This window comes from Schistocerca piceifrons, chromosome 4, assembly GCF_021461385.2.
Source record: "Schistocerca piceifrons isolate TAMUIC-IGC-003096 chromosome 4, iqSchPice1.1, whole genome shotgun sequence".
Classification (NCBI taxonomy): domain Eukaryota; kingdom Metazoa; phylum Arthropoda; class Insecta; order Orthoptera; family Acrididae; genus Schistocerca; species Schistocerca piceifrons.
The window spans coordinates 830903808-830929932 of NC_060141.1; the positions used below are offsets into that span (position 1 = coordinate 830903808).

The following is a 26125-nucleotide window of genomic DNA, read 5'->3' on the forward strand; positions in this document are numbered from 1 at the left end:
GCACCATCCGCAGCAAGTGCAACACCCCACACTTCAGCACATGAACGGGAGCATTAAGAACGGAACGGGGCTCGACAAGGTGGCACCCGGCAAACCCACAAAAAAGCAGAATGTTAAAGATGTCAAAGAATGGTATGTGTAGACTGTGTGGCTATGCGTCCATTTATTGTGCATGTTGTATTTGTTTTGTATGAATTTGGTGATTCGTATATTTTTAAAATGGCTTAAAAAGAGATGAACGACTGAATTTTGAACCTACTTTCTTTCTGTGGCTTATGTAATTGTTCCACAGAGTATTCTTAGAGCCTAAAATGTGCCAGACAAATGAATTTGTCAAAGCTGTTTTACTATTAGATTTTCCTAAAATGAAATTATGTATGTTCTAATGAAAAGTGTGGCACATGTTGCAGCTACAGTATAAACTTCAAATGATGTTGTTACTGACACTGGGAAGTGCGAACTGTATTCCTACACTGCAACTTCCTCCATGTGGTGAAAACTGTGAATAACCAGTGTTATTCCATGTGTATGTACGAAAAGAAAATAATTCACTAAAGAAGCAAAAAGAATGAACATTTATGACATTGTGAAACATGTAACATTTACATATCAGGCCTGTTGTAATGTTGGTCTGCATCTTGTGTTCTTCCTGACTGAATGATGTGTGTATTGTCTGATTGTGGAATGGTGTCAGATGGAAGAGAGGCCCAGTTCCTATTGTGGTCAAATGCACTTGGGCATGAAGGGATAAACAGTTACAGTTTCTGATGGAATTTTGTACATAATGCACAGCACAAAATAGAAAGGATAAGAATATTTGGATTGATCACAGTAATAGATCAAATTGTTAAAGACCTTGTGTTCTTTTATCAGAAGTGTTGTTACGTGTAACACTATTTTCAAACTTACAATTCTAACATGTAAACATAGTTGAAAAATAAAGTGGCAATAAAATTGTTCATGTTATGAAAGTGTGCTGATCAAATAAATCGTGGATAGCATAAAAATGTACAAAAAATCATACCTTTCAATCAATCCTGAAGTGATCTTTTACCAAACTTTCATGGCTGCAGGAGAGGTAATTAAAGACACGAGTACTGGTTCAGATGGACAAAAATGAGGAACAAATTCAGTTGTTATTTTGTCATAGGGCCATCCAAGATTTAGTTTAAATGATTTATAGAGTCATTTGAAAACCTAAATTCGGATGGCCGAATAGAAATTTGATCTCTAAACCTCCCAAATATGAATCCATGGTCTTAAAAGCTGACAAATGTATGAAACAGACAATGAATCTCAAATTCAATGTGAGCCAAGCATAGTACTGGTAATGCAACACATTCAATAAAATCCGAATATATGCATTAGTTACTGAAGGAAATTAAAATCTTACATGCATGAAAAAATTACCAAATAATGATGATGAATAAATGGAAAGATGCATCTTCACTGCAAAGATCTCCCACACTCCATCTCCTTTTCTACAATTTCACCACCTTTTAAGTTAGCACTCACCAAGTGACTTCAGGCAATGCAATATACTGGACAGACGTTGTGTGGCCACAGAATTTGGTCCATCTCAATGTAATCTTGTGGAGGTACATGATCATATTGCAAACTGATGAGAAGGGACATTTTCTTGAATTGTATTCGCCAGGATTACCATGGTCAATTATCAAAGAAATGTATTTTAGTGCACACTAGAATCCTGGACTTGTACAAATGAGGAATACAGAAAAATCCTGACAAACCACAATCAACTTTGAAGCTTATGCTGCCATGTGCGCTCAGTGTTTATGGCAACAAATTACAAGTAGTAACCATACTTAGAATTCAACCCTCGGCTTTCGATTTCTTGACTTATAATAATGATCTTACAATGATGTGATTACTAACAATAACATAGTAACTACTGCTGATTGTGTAAGCTATCCATTCACATATACAAATATCTAAAATATAAACACAACTGAGATAATATCAACATAGAACACACAGTACACAGCAAATAATTCTAATCTTCCAGAAACAATTTGTGTACAGTTTCTGACAGTGACAGTATGCACATGTCTCTGAAGTGGATTAAAGAAGAAGACAATAATGAAGCCTGGCACACATCATCTCTAGGGATACAATCAATTAAACTCAAATAAGCAAAACCAATTTCAGAATATTTCACTACATCTCACAATGTTGACAGGCACAGAAAAGAACCATATTTTCTTCATCCCTACTCTTTACTATCTTGCAAAATATACAAATGTGATGCCAATAGAAGGGACTCGAAAGCACTGAGGTTACAGGGAAACTACTCACACATCTTTTGGTCAGGCTGCTGTGTTTATTATTTCCCCCAGTCTTAAACAACCCACCATTGGGATGCTCGTTCTTAGCTCAGCAGCCAGGTGGAATAAAGCTGTTGCTTGCTGTTACTGTCAGAGGTAGCAATCACACAGACATTCAGTTTTTGAACGCAAAAGAAATTCAGCCTGTTGAACTCCGTTGCCATGATCTTGCATGAATACAGGTCCGGTTTTGGGTCACACAGAGCCCGTGGCACTGATGAACCTGTATTCAGGAGTACATGATTGTTTTAAACATGTTATTTTACTTCCTTAATATGTGCAAGTACCAAATAAATAAAATTTTATTTAACTACTATAATTATTAACATGTTATAACTTTTATTTTTGAACCATTATCTGGACAACACAATTAATATTAATCAAAACCCCGTAACTACCCATCAGAGGAGACTTATTAGTTAACTCGCATATCAAGAAAAAATTACTGTTTAGACAAGTGAATAGTAAATATTTTATGTCCCTTCCAAAGAAGAAAACTGAATCTGGTTAGGTAGGTCTGCAATAACATGTCAAGATTGCCAAGTCTGTGGCAAGTGTCGTCTCAATTTGACCCTAGATTATTTGGAGGCAGTACTGATAGTCACATTCAATGTGGTTTTCAGGCAATTACCTGTCTTTATCTTGGCACTAGTGACCTGGTACGTATTTTCATTCACACTTTGCAAGAACAGGAATAATGTGAAATATACATTGGAACACTAATACCACATGGAGTTACGTTTCAGCACTTGCACAAGCATCTGTAGATTTAACCTGTTTAGATAAAACCAGCACAGGACATTTATATACAAAAAATTTATAAGGTGGAGTATGCGGGAGTCTGCTTCTCTGCAATTTGTATCGTGTTTCAGTGCTCTCATAAGGAATTAACCATACCCTTATATTCTACTGTATTGTACTGTGTTGTATTGTATTCATTGGTCCTGTTGTCTACAAAAGCACCTTTTGCATTGGACAGGTCAACTTACAAGTACCCTTCTGAAAGTGACTTCTAGCATACTTATTTGAGGTTACAATAATAGACATTATTTCCAAAAATTTGAATATTCTTCAATGGAGTAAAAGGAGTGATGCTGTAAATACAACTTTATAGATTTTGCAAAGGTTTTGACCTCATTATGTTTTCAGGACACTTGTTATAAAGTTTAACTCCCACGAGGAAAGTACAGAGATGTAATGATTTGGGTTACATGTATTTTTTTTTATCTGGTAAATTGATCGTGTACATCACAGTGTTTTTGCAGTCTGCAGTCCTTACGTATTACAATTATTTTAAAGAATATAAGGGTTTACATAATGTGTACACACAGTACTGGAGTAATACCAGACACCTTAAACAGAAGTTTTAAAGAGTATAGGATTGCATCCAAACAAGATTCTAACAGCCCTTTTTTTGTAGTCTGAAAGTGTGATTAGCTGTTTTAGAGTTTCCCAGAAAGAGACACCATATTTAAGGTGAGAATGGAAGTAGGCATGGCATGCATTCATTACTGTTATCTCACTACAGCATAATTCGAGTGCACAAGTGTGTGTGTGTGTGTGTGTGTGTGTGTGGGCGCGCGCGCGCCCGCGTGTATACCTGTCCTTTTTTCCCCAAGGTAGGTCTTTCCGCTCCCAGGATTGGAATGACTCCTTACCTTCTCCCTTAAAACCCACATCCTTTCGTCTTTCCCTCTCCTTCCCTCTTTCCTGATGAAGCAACCTTGGGTTGTGAAAGCTTGAAATTTGTGTGTGTGTTTGTGTGTGTATTGTCTCTATCAACATACAAACGCTTTTGTTTGGTAAGTTACAGCATCTTTGTTTTTAGATATATTTTTCCCACGTGGAATGTTTCCCTCTATTATATTCATATCATTAATTTGAACCCAACAATTACGTTTGTTATTGTCACTGTTGCATTTCGAAATCTTTTCTGTCATCTTACTTTCTCTTTTTGTTTGTGCAAGTAGTTTCAATTTGTATTCCCCTTCCCCTTTTTACCGTAATCTACCATACAATTTTATCCTACCTATATATACTCAATAATACGTAACTTACTTCCAAACCATAACCAAAAATTTTTTTTCCGCTTTCAACATTACTGCTGCTATAAAATCCTCCGTTCCCAGTCCACTAACAGTTCCTTTCACCTATTAAACAACCATTTTGGCTAGTTGTAACAACTTTCGCTTTATGTCCATTTCCGTTTTCCCCACATCACCGATCATTTTTTAGCCGCTTCCCACAGGTTTTAACGTCATTATTTCTTCGTCAGACAATTGTTAGCCTCATTTTCATAATCTGCCACCACAAAACCACTCCTTTTAATACAATTACACGCAGTTTTTCGAAATTTTCCCGAATTTCTCCGCCCTTTAACGTGTTTTGGAGGCAACACAACCACCTAACCTTTGTGCACATCGTTGTTTACCAACCTAAGTTCACCACAGGATCAACATAGCTCAGCTTTAACCAACACTTTTCCGACTTTTTTCACACCATATCTCCAGATGCTTTCTAGTTCACCTTTATCTCTCCCCATATATTTTTATTTTCATTTCAGCCTCATGTTACACTTTCCACCTTCTAACACCTTGTCACCCTCACAACATCCCCACAACGACCCCATTAAGTTTTATTTACATTCCCTCCGCAAACATGCCTTTGCCCTAGCCAGATTACGCTCCGATATTTTATTTACTCAGGCTTGTCTGACATTTGGCATTACCCCCAAAGGCCTCACACATAAAAGTTCCCATCCCTGGCTGTAACCCTTCTTTCCATCAGTCCCTATACCAGTTCCAAACTGAACAATCCATTGCCCTCACCCACCTAATCCTTCACCTACACATCAACTCAGCCAATGAACACACCCGTCAACTCCTATCCTTAATAAAAGTCCTTAATCTTTCCTCTCCCACATCCACACCAGCTGTTCAGAGCATCCTCCTACAGGCCAACCGCAAATTAGAACAGCATGCCACCCTCCACCTCAAAAAACTATCCAATCTCCTGGTTTCCCACCTCCGGAAAGGCAACTCACCCTCCACAACCTTTCCTACAAACCTCAACCACCTCTCATTGCACACAGACCCAGTCTCTCCCATCTACTCAATCTCCCACTTCCAGCTCCATTCCCCCCAAAACCACAAAATTCTAATCAACACAATCTGGAACAACAACACCCGAATTCAGTAGTTAACCTTTCCTCCAAACCTCTCTCCCAATCCGAAACCTCTGTCCTATCCAAAGGCCTCACCTTCAGCCCTACTCCCAGATTCAACCAAACAGCCCTCGTCAAAGATTTACTGTCCTACACTCGTACTCTCTGCTGGAAATATCACTTTGCCATGAAGAAAAATAGACCTAATCCTACTCCTAATGATCCAACTCCCCAAGACACAATCCAAATTGAACCCTGCCTGGAACAGTTCCGTCCTCTGTCACAGCAGGACCCACCTCTTCCTCAAAATCACCCTCTCCAAACCTTCCAGGAATTGCTCACTTCCAGCCATGCCTCTCAATCCCTCTTGAAAAACATTAATCCTACTCCCAACATCACCACTGCTGAAGCCCAGGCTATCCGAGATCTGAAGGCTGACCGATCCATCGTCATTCTTCCGGCTGACAAGGGTTCCACGACCGTGGTACTTGATCGTTGGGAGTATGTGGCTGAGGGACTATGTTAGCTTTCAGACAACACTACATACAAAGTTTGCCAAGGTAATCCCATTCCTGATGTCCAGGCAGAGCTTCAAGGAATCCTCAGAACCTTAGGCCCCCTACAAAACCTTTCACCTGACTCCATCAACCTCCTGACCCCACCAACACCCCGCACCCCTACCTTCTACCTACTTCCTAAATTTCACAAACCCAATCATCCTGGCCGCCCCATTGTAGGTGGTTACCAAGCCCCCACAGAACATATCTCTGCCTACGTAGATCAACGCCTTCAACCCATTACATGCAGTCTCCCATCCTTCATCAAAGACACCAACGACTTTCTCAAACACCTGAAATCCTTACCCAATCTGTTACCCCTGGAAACCATCCTTGTAACCATTGATGCCACTTCTTTATACACAAATATCCCGCACATCCAGGGCCTTGCTGCAATGGAGCACTTCCTTTCACACCGATCACCTGCTACCCTACCTAAAACCTCTGGCCTCATTACCTTAGCCAGCTTCATCCTAACCCACAACCTCTTCACTTTTGAAGGCCAGACATACCAACAATTAAAGGGAACAGCCATGGGCACCAGGATGGCCCCTCGTATGCCAGCCTATTTATGAGTCACTTAGAGGAAGCCTTCTTGGTTACCCAAGCCTGCCAACCCAAAGTTTGGTACAGATTTATTGATGACATCTACATGATCTGGACTCACAGTGAAGAAGACCTCCAGAGTTTCCTCTCCAACCTCAACTCCTTTGGTTCCATCAGATTCACCTGGTCCTACTCCAAATCCCATGCCACTTTCCTCGACGTTGACCTCCATCTGTCCAATGGCCAGCTTCACACATCCGTCCACATCAAACCCACCAACAAGAAACAAACAGTACCTCCATTTTGACAGCTGCTGCCCATTGCATATCAAACGGTCGCTTCCCGACAGCTTAGGTCTTCGTGGCAAAAGAATCTGCTCCAGTCCTGAATCCCTGAACCATTACACCAATAACCTGAAAACAGCTGTCGCATCCCGCAACTACCCTCCCGACCTGGTACAGAAGCAAATAGCTAGAGCCACTTCCTCTCCCCTCAAACCCAGAACCTCCCATAGAAGAACCCCAAAAGTGCCCCACTTGTGACAGGATACTTTCCGGGACTGGATCAGACTCTGAATGTGGTTCTCCAGCAAGGATATGACTTCCTCAAATCCTGCCCTGAAATGAAATCCTCCCCACTCCACCAAGAGTGTCTTTCTGCCGTCCACCTAACCTTCGTAACCTCTTAGTTCATTCCTATGAAATCCCCAAACCACCTTCCCTACCCTCTGGCTCCTACCCTTGTAACTGCCCCCGTTGTAAGACCTGTCCCATGTACCCTCCCACCACCACCTCCTCCAGTCCTGTAACCTGGAAGTTGTACACGATCAAAGGCAGAGCCACGTGTGAAAGCACCCACGTGATTTAGCAACTGACATGCCTACACTGTGAAGCCTTCTACATGGGAATGACCAGCAACCAACTGTCCATTCGCATGAACGGACGCAGGCTGGCAGTGTTTGTTGGTAATGAGGATCACCGTGGCTAAACATGCCTTGGTGCACGGCCAGCACATCTTGGCGCAGTGTTACACCGTTCGGGTTATCTGGATACTTCCCACTGCCACCAACCTATCCGAACTCCAGAGATGGGAAGATACCAATGCTTTCGTTTGATAAGTTACAGCATCTTTGTTTTTAGATATATTTTTGGTTGGTTGGTTGGTTGGGGAAGGAGACCAGACAGCGTGGTCATCAGTCTCATCGGATTAGGGAAGGATGGGAAAGGAAGTCGGCCGTGCCCTTTCACAGGAACCATCGTGGCATTTGCCTGGAGTGATTTAGGGAAATCACGGAAAACCTAAATCAGGATGGCCGGACGCGGGATTGAACCGTCGTCCTCCCGAATGCGAGTCCAGTGTCTAACCACTGCGCCACCTCGCTCGGTCCGAGATATATGTTTCCATATATATATATAATAGAGGGAAACATTCCACATGGGAATATATATATGGTATGTTGATAGAGACAATAAAAAATGTTTGGCCACAGGGTGATCCTCATTACCAACAAACACTGCCAGCCTGTATCCGTTCATGTGAATGGACAGTTTGTCGCTGGTCATTCCCACATACAGGGCTTCACAGTGTAGGCATGTCAATTGCTAAATCACGTGGGTGCTTTCACATGTGGCTCTGCCTTTGATCATGTACACCTTCCGGGTTACAGGACTGGAGTAGGTAGTGGTGGGAGGGTACATGGGACAGGTCTTACAACGGGGGCGGTTACAAGGGTAGGAGCCAGAGGGTAAGGAAGGTGGTTTGGGGATTTCATTGAGATGAAACAAGAGGTTACGAAGGTTAGGTGGACGGCGGAAAGACACACTTGGTGGAGTGGGGAGGATTTCATGAAGGATGGATCTCATTTCAGGGCAGGATTTGAGGAAGTCGTATCCCTGCTGGAGAGCCACATTCAGAGTCTGATCCAGTCCCGGAAAGTATCCTGTCACAAGTGGGGCACTTTTGGGGTTCTTCTGTGGTAGGTTCTGGGTTTGAGGGGATGAGGAAGTGGCTCTAGCTATTTGCTTCTGTACCAGGTCGGGAGGGTAGTTGCGGGATGCGAAAGCGGTTTTCAGGTTATTGGTGTAATGGTTCAGGGAGTGTGCAAGTGTATACCTGTCCTTTTTTTCCCCCCTAAGGTAAGTCTTTCCACTCCCAGGATTGGAATGACTCCTTACCTTCTCCCTTAAAACCCACATCCTTTCGTCTTTCCCTCTTTCCTTATGAAGCAACCTTGGGTTGCAAAAGCTTGTAATTTGTGTGTGTATATTTTATTTTTATTGCCTCTATCGACATACCAACGCATTTGTTTGGTACACAAGAAATAAAAGAAATTAAAAGACTGGGTGTGGCGGTGAAATGACGGCTGTGTAATGCTGGAATGGGAACAGAGTCGCCCTCCCATCATGCACTGGTGCTGTTGTTGGCAGTGTGGTCCCAGCTCCTGTGTGAATCTTTTTATTGTGCCTATCGCGACTCAGCATCTCCGCTATACGGTGAGTAGCAACTTTCCTTCTCTGGTATCGTTACCTTCCATCCTGGATTTTCCACTGTTTGACTTGTCATTGACCCTCATTTCGGGATCCATGTTGTTCATTACAGGGGATATTGTTTTTATTTATAAATTTCATAAGTTTGTCATACACAACTTTTTCTAATACTTTTGACATGCAGGAGGAAATTGTGATGTGTCTGTAGTTATTTACATTGTATTTCTCACCTTTTTTATACAAAAGAAATACTTTAGATGTTTCAATACGGTAGAGAAAGTGTCTGCCTGATGTGAGCAGTCGCATATGTGTCTAAGTATTTCAGTTAGGTTCGATGCGTTCTTCTTTAAGGTTGTTGCAGGGACACCATCAATGCCTTCTGAGTTGGAAATTTTTAGTTCTTTTATTGCATTAGTTACTTCATGTTGTGAGACAGAACTGATGTACATTGACCCTCTACAAGCACTTATTTTATATTAATTGTCTTGGGTGCTCTTACGTAAGTTTGACTGTATCATATTATCAGAAACACCTTTGAAAAAATTGCTAAATGTGTTGGCAACTTTTAAGGGGTTGTTTCTTTTTGACAGTGTTATACACTCCTGGAAATTGAAATAAGAACACCATGAATTCATTGTCCCAGGAAGGGGAAACTTTATTGACACATTCCTGGGCTCAGATACATCACATGATCACACTGACAGAACCACAGGCACATAGACACAGGCAACAGAGCATGCACAATGTCGACACTAGTACAGTGTATATCCACCTTTCGCAGCAATGCAGGCTGCTATTCTCCCATGGAGACGATCGTAGAGATGCTGGATGTAGTCCTGTGGAACGGCTTGCCATGCCATTTCCACCTGGCGCCTCAGTTGGACCAGCGTTCGTGCTGGACGTGCAAACCGCATGAGACGACGCTTCATCCAGTCCCAAACATGCTCAATGGGAGACAGATCCGGAGATCTTGCTGGCCAGGGTAGTTGACTTCCACCTTCTAGAGCACGTTGTGTGGCACGGGATGCATGCGGACGTGCATTGTCCTGTTGGAACAGCAAGTTCCCTTGCCAGTCTAGGAATGATATAACGATGGGTTCGATGACGGTTTGGATGTACCGTGCACTATTCAGTGTCCCCTCGACGATCACCAGTGGTGTACGGCCAGTGTAGGAGATCGCTCCCCACACCATGATGCCGGGTGTTGGCCCTGTGTGCCTCGGTCGTATGCAGTCCTGATTGTGGCGCTCACCTGCACGGCGCCAAACACGCATATGACCATCATTGGCACCAAGGTAGAAGCGACTCTCATCGCTGAAGACGACACGTCTCCATTCGTCCCTCCATTCACGCCTGTCGCGGCACCACTGGAGGCGGGCTGCACGATGTTGGGGCGTGAGCGGAAGACGGCCTAACGGAGTGCGGGACCGTAGCCCAGCTTCATGGAGACGGTTGCGAATGGTCCTCGCCGATACCCCAGGAGCAACAGTGTCCCTAATTTGCTGGGAAGTGGCGGCGCGGTCCCCTACGGCACTGCGTAGGATCCTACGGTCTTGGCGTGCATCCGTGCGTCGCTGCGGTCCGGTCCCAGGTCGACGGGCACGTGCACCTTCCGCCGACCACTGGCGACAACATCGATGTACTGTGGAGACCTCACGCCCCACGTGTTGAGCAATTCGGCGGTACGTCCACCCGGCCTCCCGCATGCCCACTATATGCCCTCGCTCAAAGTCCGTCAACTGCACATACGGTTCACGTCCACGCTGTCGCGGCATGCTACCAGTGTTAAAGACTGCGATGGAGCTCCGTATGCCACGGCAAACTGGCTGACACTGACGGCGGCGGTGCACAAATGCTGCGCAGCTAGCGCCATTCGACGGCCAACACCGCGGTTCCTGGTGTGTCCGCTGTGCCGTGCGTGTGATCATTGCTTGTACAGCCCTCTCCCAGTGTCCGGAGCAAGTATGGTGGGTCTGACACACCGGTGTCAATGTGTTCTTTTTTCCATTTCCAGGAGTGTATTTTTTCAGGATGGTCTGTGTTCATCAGATTCTTTTTTTATAATGCTCCACATGAACTTCACTGTGTTAGATGAGTTACAAATGTATTCATCATTATGCAATATTTTTGCCGCTTTGATTACTTTTATTAGTATTTTGGAGTATTTTTTATAGTTTACATGTATTTCAAGTGAGGAATTTTTTGATTTATATATTTCATGAAGCAATCTTTTCTTCTGAGATGAAAACCTTACCCCTTTTGATCCAGCTATTTGTTCTAGAATTCCCCCTTACGGTTACAGTTTTCAGTGGGAATGCAGTTTGAAAGAAATAGGTTAATGTATCACTTGTGGCGCTGAATTTGTCATTTATATTGTTAATTTTGTAAACCTGTGATCATTTTTCATTCAATGATAAGCTGTTTAAGTAGTTTACATTATCCTAATTATACTTTCTACATGAGGTTCTTAAGGACATGATGTTAATAATACCACCTTTCATTTTTACATTTAGTATTTCAGCAAGATGGTCATTAAAAGCTGCATTGAAAATTTTTAGTGAAGTGTTATCTACACTTTTCTCAACTAGAAAGTGATCTAAAGTTGTCCCACAAGTTTCTGTTACTCAGCTAGTAGCTTTTACTTCGGCCATTAAATTGTAGGATGTTGCAAGGTTCAGAAGGTCCTCTCTGTTTCTACTGTCCGTGAGGAAATCAATATTGAAGTCGCCACAGATTATCAACTCACAATCCATTTTATTTATGTTATTTAGCAATGACTCCATTTTGTTTAAAAAAAAGTTCAAAATTTCCAAGTGGCGATCGGTAAGCTGTCTAACTACATACAACAGAATTATGCAACATGCTCAACAGTCGTGACATCCTTGTTTAAGTTCCACATGGCCACAACAATTATCAGGAGGTTCTGTGACTGTGTGTGTGTGTGTGTGTGTGTGTGTGTGTGTGTGTGTGTGTGTGTGTGTGTGAGAGAGAGAGAGAGAGAGAGAGAGAGAGAGAGAGAGAGAGAGAGAGAGAAGGGGGGGGGGGGGCATTAGTTTTAGTTTTGAGAGACATCAAAGTATCTCAAGACTATGCATCACAAAAGAAAAGGAATTTCTGTCATGTGCTACTGCAGTGACATAGTTGACAAGCCAAAATAAATGCAGTGAGGCTCATTTATTTCCCTCAGTGTCCCTTCCTACTTAAAACGTAATTGTTCTCAATCACTGAACCTCACAGTACAAATTGCCTGAAATTACCAGCCAGTCATGCAAAATTTCATTACTACATATTTGCAATAATAGCAATAGCACCAATATTTACTTAAAATAACAGGAATAAGAGGATTTGGGTTAGGGATGGGTTATGTACCGATTCCACAATTCCAAGAATCGTGGGGTTCTCTAGGCATTCTTAGTATCAGAATAAAACTATTCCAATGTCTCAGGCATCAGTTCTTTGTGTGTGTGCTTTTACAGCAAGTTAGAATGTTAGTACAAGAGAAACAGGCTTCTCTCGTTTCCTATCATTCTTAGAAACAGAGCAAGTGTAAATATTTATGAACTTTTAATACCAGGAATACATTCTAGAAGCAAAAACTTTAAAGAGTACTTTTTTTATAAATGTCCAGATTTTGGGCATTTAAAACTACTTTGGGCAAATTCCCAACAATTGCCTATTTATAAATGTCATGCTCGACTCACATCATTAGCGAAGACTGAGGCTAGGAGGATCACACCCTCCAATTGTGCTGCCTTTTTCTGTCCTCTTCCCCACACCCACCTCCACCTCAATCTACACTCATTCTGCATTCATTCTTCCTTCTACTCAATCTCCCTCTCCCAATCCACTCTTCTATGCCACTGTGCACTGCACACATCTGACGCTGCCTTTGACCAGAACAAGCTCACTGCTTCCAGGCACTTACCCCATTTGCCTGCTAGTGACACACCCCCCCCCCCCCCCCCCAAGCTGTTATCAATCTTTCCCTAACCCTCCCTTACTCTTACTCTCCTCACCACCTTTCCCCCTCACCTATTCCACCAGATACAATCCCACATCTTATCCAAGCTGCAGAGCTGTTACAATGTAATGAGTTGGGACAATGTATGCAAGTGTCATGTGTTCTATAGCTCTGAAGGATGATTCGTTGAAAAGCTAGCAACATTCTCAGTATTGTTAATGTGGTTACCGGTGACTCTGCACCTGAACTGTTCAGCGAGTTGTTACCTTTACTTCCTAAATTATGAAGTTAAGTACTGTCAGACAAACAGGTAAAAATCCAATCTGCAAGGGTAAACAGTCTCACCGACTTCATTTTCACAGTATGTTCAGTGTAACAAACAAGTTCTGTAAGATCAGAGATTAAGTGTTCTTTTGACATAAAAAGTAAGCCATATGACAATGTAATAAAAGTAAGAAATAAAAGAATAATAATTAATGTCATCTTCAACTTTTGTAGTCTTGTATTCCTCAGTTGCGTGTAATATCACGGTATATTGATAATTTTTACTTATGGACCATCTGACAGCACTAACATAGTGTTTTATTCAGTTGCTGTCAGACGGTCCATAAGTAAAAATTATCAATGTACCATGATAATTAATGTCTCTTAAGCTACTACAGAGTGCAATCAGATGTGTCCGTCGACGACAAAAAGTTTAGTTTACTCTTCATGAAAAACTTAAGCAGCTAAAAAATACTGCCGCATCTTCAACAACTGTAAAACAAATCACAAATATTTCAACTGTGTGCAATCAATGGGGCTTGACAATGTATCATAAAATAAAATTTTCCTTTTCAGCAAATTATTAACTTTATTTTGGTGCCTGTGTACAATGTGTATTAACAGTGACATTCTTACTATACAAACACTGATTACCTAGTGTGTTACAAGTCACATAATGTAACAAGTCTCCTACTCTCGGGCACTTCTCGGTAGTTCACCACAAATATCATTTCCAACAGATCTTGCTTTATTCTTCGCTTCATCAGCAGTCAACGCCTCTTCAGGACTTGGCTCTAGAGGGTTTCCGGAGGAGTCCAATTTTCCATTTTTGAAGTCCTCTACTATTTTCCTGCGGTACACTGCATCAAACAGGTCACGGGCTGTGAACTCTGACTGTATGACATCCGGAGCCGCATAAGACACGTAAGGTTTTAACTGTGAAAAACTGAATCGAGTTATCTTTCAACTTTCTTTGTAATGTTTTTTAAATTATACTAGTTTTCGGAGTTTAGTAGCTACTGTAACATAGCTTTAAAAAGATGACTCATTGTTTTCACACATCAATAAATCGTCAGCTCTGACAGTTAATAATGTAAAACAGGTCTTACTTAGCTAAATGGTGAGAGTTGTAAAAAATTAAATAATGAATAAAAAAAATTTATGCTAAAACTCCATCACTAACAATTAGCATACTTTACGGACTATAAGATGCACTTTTTTCTTTGAAAAATTGCCTCCAAAATTGAGATGTGTGTTATGCTCGGAATGAATGTAAAAATTTCCAATGTTTGGTTTAAAATTCCCACCAGTCTTAAAAATGGCCATATGTTTGATGTTGCGGAAAACTCATCTCTATCTGGCAACAGTGTATCCAACTGGCAGCAGCATTGCACTGATGTGATGAACATTAGTTTTGAGGATTCACAAGCTTGCTAACAGTGCCTCCCTCCCACCTTGCCATCACAAACCATGAACACTGTCTAGCCAATGACGTGTCACTGCAGCAAATGGAGCTAGTGAACTTTAATTGAAAGTCAAGATTTTAAACATGGCTGCAACAGCAACTGTTGAAATTCTTCACGATAAAGGATGACAGCCAAATCAGTTGCAGGATAAAAATTTATTAAAATTCTTGACCAAGGTTTCAGTATATATAAATATACCTTCATCAGAAGTAAAAAATCCTGAACAGGAAGACACTTTCATTAGAAAAACCTTAGCATTGGAAGTGAGAAACACAAAATCTTAAGTAACAGTGAAATTACCAGAGTAATACAGGCACAAAATCTTTTAGTTACTTACTAAAATTACACCATGCAATGGAGATTAATAGAACACCTATGCTTAGAAGTCAGTTTAAGGTACACAAAAGTCAACACCCAATTCGTCCCATCGTTAACGGAATAAAGAGTCCACATCATAAATTAGCAAGATTCTTACACACTAAAATTAAGGAAGCCTTTGTTTTTTGAAACAATTATTCTGTTAAAAATAGTGCTGAGGTAATAAACAAGCTAAAATCGATAGAGATCACTTCTTCCTCTCGTTTGGTTTCCTTTGACGTCGTAAGTTTACACACTAATGTTCCAGTGGATATCACTCTTAAGATTATCGAAGATAACATTCGACAACACAGAACTTTAAGTGAGTTGCAATTGTCGGAACTTATGTCACTACTGCAGGCTGTACTAGATTACAATTACTTTCAGTTTAATGGCAAAATGTACGAGCAACCATTTGGCTTAGCCATGGGTTGCTCGTTAGCTGGTATCTTAGCTGACATCTTTGTGAATGCGTTAGAAGAAAATTTCTTCAAAAATAATCCTGCGTTGTGTAATATGATTCCTTTCTATGCTCGGTATGTTGATGATACACTCATAATATTTCAAGGGAGTGACCAAGATCTACAACAACTGTTACATGTTTTTTGTTAACAGTTTTCACGAGAAAATGAAATTCACAAAAAAGATGCAAAATAATGAGATGATGATGGTGGTGGTGGTGGTGGTGGTGGTGGTGGTTAGTGTTTAACGTCCCGTCGACAACGAGGTCATTAGAGACGGAGCGCAAGCTCGGGTTAGGGAAGAATTGGGAAGGAAATCGGCCGTGCCCTTTCAAAGGAACCATCCTGGCATTTGCCTGATACGATTTAGGGAAATCACGGAAAACCTAAATCAGGATGGCCGGAGACGGGATTGAACCGTCGTCCTCCTGAACGCGAGTCCAGTGTGCTAACCACTGCGCCACCATGCTCGGTGGAAATAATGAGAGAGAACTCCATTTCCTTGACTTGAAAATTAAGTTATCTGGTAACACTATTAGCTTCGACATTACCCGTAAAGAAACTTTTTGGGATAATATTATCCCAGTAGATTCTTGTCATCCTCAAACTCACAAAATCGCCTTTTTTCATTCTGCAGTTCATCATGCTGTGAGCACACCTTTAGAACAGAATTCTTTAGAAAAAGAAATATCTAACAATGGATACGATCCTAAATTAATTGACCAAATTGTTAAGAAAAAAACAGCTGTAAAATGTTCAACTTTAGGAGATAACAGGGCGAAAAAGAATGAATGTAGTAACTTTATTTCTATTCCATTTTTGGGGAACGTTTCATATAAGATAAGAAGACTTTTACAGAAACAATACAGTTACAGAGTTGCCTTTTCTGTAAATAATAGCCTGAAACAAAGAGTAATTCATACTATTGGAGCACGGGAAGAACTTGGCACTAAATCCAGTGTATACAAAATTACTTGTAATGACTGCCCAAACTATTACATTGGACAGACAGGTAGACTCATTAAAGCAAGGTATAAAGAGCACATGCTAGGTAAAAATGGGGAAAACGTACATAATTCCACGTTTGCCGAACATCTATGGCTCTTACAGCATACGCCACACCAACTGTTGCTTCATGAAGCGAATAAGAGTTACAAACTGGACTTGCTCGAAGAATTAGAGATTTTCAAGCATCTGTCTCTAAACGATGGTTTCGTTCTTAATGAACAGGTGCAGCTTAGAAACAAAATTTTTTTAGACAGTTTCAAACCACTCCTTGCCTTAATGTAATATAGTCTGGCTGACTAGAAGTTAGTTTTATTGCTTGTTGATGCCGGTGAAATGCGCTTTTCCTGTCTTGTTGGGATTTTACGTAATTTTAATGTTTGCTGTTTGTGATTTTCGATGTGTATGTTTGGTTAATTGACTAGTATGTTTTTATTCACAACGACAGATTGTTTCGTTTTATTGTAAAATTTTGGTTCTTTTCGCTAGTATGTATTTCACCACCTATGTTACGCGAGATTCTCGTGCATTACACTAGTGCCCTCTCTCGTTAGATGTGCTCCATAGCGCAAGCTTCATCTGTTTGACACTAGGACACAGGTTAAATTGGTTAATATTTTTTCTATTTTACATAAATGTTTTTAAATGGTCTGATATGTTTTATTTATTAAGACAGAAAGTTTGAATTAGCACAACTTTTAATAATTTTTGATGCACTTATGTAGGTATGCATGGATTTTAATATGCGCGAGTGTCTGGCACATACCACAAGTGCCCTCTCTCGGCGAAACCATCTGCCCTAGTGCTTTCACACTCTTGCCTCGATAGTTCATAGGCAAAGTACTGGTGCTAAACTGTTCTCATTGACCCTGTGCACATAGTCATGTTGTACAATTGGAGAAGATATCTTAATTATTGACAACGCCTTTGGCGCAATTGTTTTATTAATCTCCATTGCATGATGTAATTTTAGTAAGTAACTAAAAGATTTTGTGTCTGTATTACTCTGGTAATTTCACTGTTACTTAAGATTTTGTGTTTCTCACTTCCGATGCTAACGTTTTTCTAATGAAAGTGTCTTCCTCTTAAGGATTTTTTACTTCTGATGAAGGTATATTTATATATACTGAAACCTTGGTCAAGAATTTTAATAAATTTTTATCCTGCAACTGATTCAGCTGTCATCCTTTATCGTGATTAATTGAAAGTGATTTGTGTTATCAGTAACAATATCTTTGTTAGTAGCTAGTTTTTGTAATGGAAAAAAATAAAAGGTATTCATACCCTGTGGGCTATTAATTGAAAGTAAGAGCACATGCAGAAGAACAGGGAAACAGAGCATCTCAGTAGCATTCAGGCCTCTACCAACAGGGGAGAAAAAAATTGTAATTGGTGAGTTGGTAAAGATTTGAGAAAAATGAGGAAGACTATACGTGCATATAGAGGAGTGAATGCAAAATGATCATAACAAGGAGATGACGTACTGAAATGGATTCAAGGATTCAAGGACACCGTCAAAACGGCACTGGAATTAATACAAAAATGATTCAAATACATGCTTATAGGCCAGCGCTACAGTGGAACATCACAGATTTTATGGGTGGAGTTGGTTCGTGCTACAGTTTTACAAAGCATCATGGACTTACCATGCGAACCAAAATATCTCACAAAATACCACAAGAGTATGAAGAGAAAATATTGTCTTCACATCGCCATATTATTCCACATTGGGGAGGGGTGGGGGCGAACAGTGTGGAACTAAGCCAAAGCGAAAATGGGTGAAACACCTCTGACATCCAATGTGCCACGTAACACAACTATTGCTATGAAAGGTGCTAACTAGAACTACAAAAACAAGTGGTCATGAAAAAATGCACTACACCGTTGGCCTTTCATGTTGTGCCGATGGTACGAAACTTAATGCAATGATTTTTTCAAGTGCAAAACAATACTAAAACCATCCGAAATACTGCCAGATGGTGGTGTTCACAAACATGACAAGAGTTGGATGGACGAGGCTAGTATGAAATTACAGATTAACAGAGGATGGGAGAGAAGGAATGGCGCTTTACTAAAGAAGAGTTCTCTCCTTGTTCTAGATCACTTAAGTAGTCACTTGAAAAATTCTGTGAAAGAGAAACTGAGACAGGGAAATACAAAGATTGCTGTTATTCTGGGATAACTGACTTTACAACTGCACCTCTTGATGTCTTGATAAATAAACCACTTGAAGTGTATATGAGAGAGGAATGGAACAAATGGATGATAAATGAAAGCAAACATGAATTATTCCAAAAGGATCCTTAAAAAGACCTACAATCAAGTTTTTAGTGGACAAAACAGTCATTGTTTAGAGTGAGAGAAGACATTACTGTTAAATCCTTCAAAAAGAGCAGCATGACGGCAGTGAACGTCATCTTGTATGAAAAGGACAAGGATGGCAATGAAGAAGATAGTCATATTATTTTCAGGGATTTTAAAAGTCAGTTCAGTTTTATAAACTGAGAATTTTTTTAGTCTGGCTTTTCAATCTAATAATAAAAATAGAAAAAAAATGTTATTTTCTACAAAAGGAGTCCCTAATTTCTAATAGTCTGTAAAATATGGAATTTCAGAAACTGTCTTTCACATTATGCACATTAACACAGTTCCAGGTCTCAGCGGGGGCAGGGGGGGGGGGGGGGGGGGGGAGGGAATCAGCTTTGACAGCAAATGCAAAGCAAGGGGCTAAAAATATATGATATTAGTACATAATGATGGGCACCTACCCTACCTGAAGAATGTCTTGATATTTAATGTAACAGTGTAACAATATAGAACATGTAAAATGTGCACTTTCATGGCCGGAAATGTCACAATTAATAAAATGTTCCAGGCTAATATAGAACATGTAAAATGTGCACTTTCATGGCCGGAAATGTCACAATTAATAAAATGCTCCAGGCTAATATAGAACATGTAAAATGTGCACTTTGATGGCCGGAAATGTCACAATTAATAAAATGCTCCAGGCTAATATAGAACATGTAAAATGTGCACTTTCATGGCCGGAAATGTCACAATTAATAAAATGCTCCAGGCTATTATACTGTGGTCAAGTAGATTTCATCTTAAAATGCAATGTTTCGTCCTCACTTTAACATGACATTTTCAATGGGTATCGAAGGTCCAATTCACAGCATGGCCTCGCTACTGACTACAGCAAAATTCCATTTCCGCATGCTTCCGCGCAGTCACGTAATGTCATGTTTAGAACATGCGAGTGCTCCTGGCCATTGTTCACAGCCATCATCATCCTCTGCAGCTATCACCCCATAGTGGAAGACGTACACATTTTCCTCAGCACAAGGATCCAGATGTCATTCAATTTCACGCCCTCTTTCCTATTGAAATTCCTGGGGCTCTGGAAACTGAACAGGAAACCAAATATTTAATTCCGGTATGCGGACGATTGTTTTGTGGTGGCATGGCAGGGAGGAACTGGATCATTTTCACAAACATCTGACGGGGATCAATTCAAAGATCAAGTTTACCATGGAGGAGGAGGCAAGTAGAAAATTGAATTTTCCTGATGTGCTGACTTCCAAGAAAGAAGATGGTAGCTTGGGCCACACGGTTTGCAAAAAACCAACACACACAGAACATTACCTACACCTGGATTTGAACCACCACTCTCAATAAAATTGAGGCATCATAAAAACATTGGTGGATAGAGCAAGGAAAATCTGCGAACCAGAGTCACTTGATGCTGAATTAAAACATCTCACCAATGTATTGCTCAAGAACGGTTGTTCTTTCACTGAGGTGAAAAGAGCATTAAGACCAGCACATAGAAATCATAGCAATGCTAAAGTTCCAGTGAAGAAAGTTACTGACCACACAGGAAAAATCTTGAAAAAGCAGAACAACACCATAATCTACAAACCCACCTGGAAGATACAAGAACAACTAAAATCAGCCAAGGATGCTTGCCAACCACTGGGAAAAGCAGGAATTTATAGGATTCCATGAAGCTGTGAGGAGGCATACATGGGGATTACAAAAAGAACAGTCAATATACAACTAGAACAGCACATGGGCAATTGCAGAAGAGGGGAGACTGACAGATCAGCTGTTGTGGAACATGTTCTGCAGCCAGGAGACAACCACATTCAAAATGCGATGTCACGCCACTGTGCGGAAGTGAAATTTTGCTGTAATCAGTAGTGAGTCAGGGTGTGAATCGGACATTCAAAGAAGCTACTATCTCTCTTGAAAATGCCCTCTGGGGACAAAATGGATTTTAAGGTGCAATCCATTCGAACGTGGAATAACAGCCTGGAACATATTAGTAACGCAGAACATAAAATGAACAGAGACAGTACATGTTGATACCCCAATAATATTTCATATATACGGAATCTCTTAAATAAATAATAAAAGCTTGTAACATGAAAATTCCTGGCAGATTAACTCTGTGCCGGACCGAGACTCGAAATCGGGACCTTCGTGTCCGCAAGAGGCACTCTACCAACTGAGATATTCAAGGTAGGAGATGAGGTACTGACAGAAGTAAAGCTGCGAATATGGCTTGTGACTCACAACTCAGTTGGTAGAGCACTTGCCCATGAAAGCTAAGGTCTTGTGTCTGAGTCTCGATCCAGCACACAGTTTTAATCTGCAAGAAAGTTTCATACCAGTGCACATGCTGCAGCTTAAAACAAGTTACACAGAATAAATTTTCTTATTATCACACACAGCATTTAATTACTTAATGTTCAGAACTGATTTAAGCACATTCACAAATAACTGTCACCATAGGGCACAGAGAGAGAATAAGAAATGTGTTTTCTGTCTCTCATGTTTATCATTTGCAACAGATTTAATTTTTTTATATTTTATCGATAATGTACATAAGTCATTGATACATTTATGAAACAGCTGACTCCCTACTGATAGTCTGTTTCTGATAGTACAGCAGAGGAAATAGGATCCCGACATTAAGGAGTTACTTGCCAAAGTTGCTCAAATAATTCCACTGCAAGATTTGTAAGAACCAGCCTATGAAGAAAATGAGACAAGAAGAGAAGAGATCTGCCACTGTATTTCAGCACTTTTACATTTACTATGAAACTGGACTGCATCATTTGATTTGTTCAAGCCCAGAAATCATATATTTTGTTTCCACATAGACGGGGGATCATAAACGATACATAATAACTACAAATATTTTGATACATATAAGTAATTTAAACATACAACATAAACTTAGATAGTGCAACAATAATGGAAATTCCTTAATGGAATAATATGTAGAAAAGCAACCACTCAACAAAATACAGCACTACACTAGCTTTCAACTATAGGGATTGTTCAAATGACTGTGTCCTGAATGGCTAAACCTATATGGAATAGACCATTCTGATTCACGTTGATATTTGTATGAAAGTCGAGTTTGGTTTTATGGTCATGGACATCACTGATCGTCTTAAATGCTGTGAAGGCAAGTTTATGTGACTCCCTTATTTCACTTCCAATTATTATTCTAATTGTCTTCTTTCGGATTTTGAACGTACTTAATGCTGCTGGAGTAACGACTTCACAGCTCTTACAACATAACAACCTTGACTTAACTTCTCGTTAACATAATCTGTGTATCTAACATGATTGACCCACAGACATGTCATGCCGTGTCATGTCAAAATTATGGGCAATTTAAGAAGGAAGATGAAGGTTTAATGTCCCGGTGAAGCTGACTTCATAAGTGTCAGAACACATGCTCTGAGAAACAAAAACAGAACCACACCCAGCATTTGAATTAAGCCAATTAGGAAAATCACTGGAAACCCAAATCCGTATAGGTCAACAAATCTGAATGCTGCTTCTTTTGAAACAGGAATCCAGGAACCTAAAGATTCTGCCACGAGGGTAAGTCTAGCCTGTCAAAAAGAATTTACAAGTCATGGAGGATAATTGGACAGTATGAAGAATTGATAAGCTACGAACAAAAACTGCAGACAGAGAGGGACAGCATCCCGCAAACCAAAGGTGAAAAATTGGAATGTAAAGCTTGTACAGCAGAATACTTTATATCTGCAGAAGGACCGATAAACATGTCTGTTATAGAACCAGCGGGAGTCACTCTATTCATGTATCCAAGTGAAATCAGCAAAGCTATACAAAATTGGATGTAAAAACAAAATCAAAAGTAGGAACGACAAATGGAAGACTTAAAATCTGACAGGAAAGCTCTGGAAAAGTTGAGTTTCAGTGTAAAAGACACAATATGCAAAATGCTAGTGTGACTGAATCTAGAGTTTGGATTCCTTATCAAGTAGGATGGTCTGCACATATGTAACAAATTCAGAGGTACACAAGTGGAATCCTAGCATGGCAGTAATACAGGTGCTCAAAGAACTTAAATGAAATCTTAGAAAAATTTTAGGGAACTCATGTTAGCTGAAGTGAGAGCAACAATTCCACTGTTTGCTTAGAGATAAGAAGAATAATTAATTAACTGATTGATTGATTGATTAACTGAGAGAGTATGGGACCAAATGGTAAGGTCATCAGTCGCGCAATTACAAAGTGGGTTACAGAAGAATGAGGGTCTGCTAAAAGTGGACGGATTCAGTCAGAGTAGTCAAACTATAAAAGAATGAACATTAAACACACACAGTAAAAGCATAAAAGGTGAGACCAAATCTAAAAACTGGAAAAAAGGAGGGTAGTCATGGGCTCACAGACCGTGAAGACTGCAAAAGGCACTAGAAACAGAAGGGAGTAAAACATGAAAGCAGATTACAGTGGCTGGCCACTCACGAGAATAAAAAGGGAAAGCCAGCCACTCTGCAACACATTAAAACCTCCACCCTAAAAGCACTACAGTGGAGGATACAGAGGGACAAAGGACATGCGCTAAAACGTACATAGAAGTATAAAACCCACTTTCGTGGACAAAACGTAAAACTAAAGCTGCTGTGGAGGCATTGTCGCCCAACACCGAAAGCAGGGTGCTGGGAAAGTTAAAAGTCTGCCGCAGCGCGGCTAAAAGTGGGCAGCCCAGCTAGAGGTGGACGACTGTCATTTGGGAGCCACAGCGACACTGAGGTGGGTCCTCGCGACAGAACAGGTAACCATGTGTTAGCCACGTATGGCCAATGCGGAGCCAGAAGAGGACAACTGAATCCCTGCAAGAGGCCTGCATGGAAGACTTCTACACATTCAAAGTCTCCTTAATGACACGCAGTTTGTTGTGTGTGCTGTTATGCCATTCCATCTCCCAAAACCAGAAAACCCTGCGGTGTGAGAAAGAATGCAGGTCAGCTTCAGAGATGCCTATCTCCAGAAGCAGTTTCCGCGTCGCCTGTTTGGCCAGCCTGTCGGCAAGTTCGTTGCCGGGCATTCAGATATGTCCTGGGGTCCACACAAACACCACGGAATGGCTGGACTGTTCCAGGGCACAGATGGACTCCTGACTGGATGCTACCAGAGGGTGGCGAGGGTAGCACTGGTTGATAGCTTGTAGGCTGCTCAATGAGTCAGTACACAGGAGAAATGACTTGCCAGGGCATGAGCAGACGTACTCAAGAGCACGAGATATAGCCGCCAGCTCTGCAGTGAAAACACTGTAGCCAACTAGCAAGGAGTGCTGCTCAACATGTCCTCCATGAACATATGTGAAGCCTACGTGACCATCAGCCATTGAGCTGTCGCTGTAAACCACTTCAGAGCCCCAGAACACATCAAGAAATGAGAGGAAGTAACAGCGGAGAGTGGCGGGGTTAACAGAGTCCTTAGGGCCATGCAAAAGGTCCAGATGAAGCTGCAGCCGAGGCGTACACTATGGAGGTGCACGTAAACAGACCGCAAGTAGAGGTGATAAAGGGAAGGACTCCAGATCGGAGAGAAGGGTCCACCCACGAACTGCAATCATTAGCCCTGATCTGGGCCGCCGATGGGGAAGATGTGCAGTCGGGAAAAGGAGATGGTAATTCGGATGCTCAGGGGAACTATGAATGTGTGCTGTGTAACTGGCGAGCAGTTGCGCACATCTGATCTGCAGTGGAGGGACACCAGCCTCCACCAGTATGCTAGTCACCGGACTCATCCTAAAAGCTCCTATCGCTAATCGAACCCCACAGTGGTGTACAGGGTCAAGTAAATGCAATGCTGAGGGCACTGCCGAACCATTATCCACACGCCCAGAGTCAACTTGGGATTGGACAAGACCCTGGCAGAATCCACCCTGACATGGAGCCAGCAAGCAACGTGACTCCAGGACCCAACCCAACCGTCGACATACCATACGTTCCAGCAGCTTACAAAGAACGTTGGTGAGGCTGATTGACCAATAGCTATCCACATCAAGCGGGTTTTTACCAGGTTTGAGCACCGGAATGATGGTGCTCTCCTGCCGTTGCAATGAAAAGATGCCATCGCACCAGATCCGGTTGAAGATGACGAGAAGATGTCGCCTGTAGTCAGATTAGAGATGTTTAAACACCTGGCTGTGGATGCGATAGGGCCCAGGAGCTGTGTCGGGGCAATGTGCAAGGGCACTGAGGAGCTCCCACTCGGTAAATGGGGCGTTATAGGATTCACTGCAGCATGTAGTGAATGAGAGGATGTTCCCTTCCAGCCGCTGTTTGAGTGTGCAAAAGGCTGGGGGTAATTCTCTGACGCAGAGGCTCAAGCAAAGTGCTCGGGGCAAAGTGCTCGGGGCAAAGTGCTCGGGGCAAAGTGCTCGGGGCAAAGTGCTCGGGGCAAAGTGCTCGGGGCAAAGTGCTCGGGGCAAAGTGCTCGGGGCAAAGTGCTCGGGGCAAAGTGCTCGGGGCAAAGTGCTCGGGGCAAAGTGCTCGGGGCAAAGTGCTCGGGGCAAAGTGCTCGGGGCAAAGTGCTCGGGGCAAAGTGCTCGGGGCAAAGTGCTCGGGGCAAAGTGCTCGGGGCAAAGTGCTCGGGGCAAAGTGCTCGGGGCAAAGTGCTCGGGGCAAAGTGCTCGGGGCAAAGTGCTCGGGGCAAAGTGCTCGGGGCAAAGTGCTCGGGGCAAAGTGCTCGGGGCAAAGTGCTCGGGGCAAAGTGCTCGGGGCAAAGTGCTCGGGGCAAAGTGCTCGGGGCAAAGTGCTCGGGGCAAAGTGCTCGGCAATCCTGTTTGCGTTGGTACATCTCACCATTTATGCTAACACCGGGGACAGCTGTTGGGGCCTGGTCCAGACTTGGGAAGGTGGTGTGAGGAACCCAATGGTGGAGACATATCTCTCCCAACACTCCTTCTTCCATTGGTTGATAAGGTAGTGAACAAGGACACGGAGCCGTTTAAAAGCTATGAGGTGTTCCAGGGAAGGGTGCCGCTTATGCCGCTGTAGAGCTCGCCGACACTCAATTGCTTCAACGACTCCCAGTGGCCACCAAGGATCTGCCTTACGCCTTGCGCACTCTACAGAGCGAGGGATCATGTTTTCTGCCGCAGAAACAATTGTGCTAGTCACCTGCTCAATCATCGCATCGATGTTGTCGTGTGGGGGACATTCGGCGG

General features: G+C 41.8%; 1 protein-coding gene across 1 annotated transcript in view; it reads right to left on the reverse strand.

Annotated features, from left to right (window-relative positions):
* Positions 1–13896: 13896 nt before the first annotated feature.
* LOC124794994 (39S ribosomal protein L41, mitochondrial) overlaps positions 13897–26125 on the reverse strand; it is a 90139-nt gene continuing 77910 nt past the window's right edge. The window contains exon 3 of the mRNA XM_047258745.1: positions 13897–14258. Coding sequence (XP_047114701.1) covers positions 14013–14258 — 246 coding nt within the window. The 3' untranslated portion in view covers positions 13897–14012. The remainder of the gene's footprint in view (positions 14259–26125) is intronic.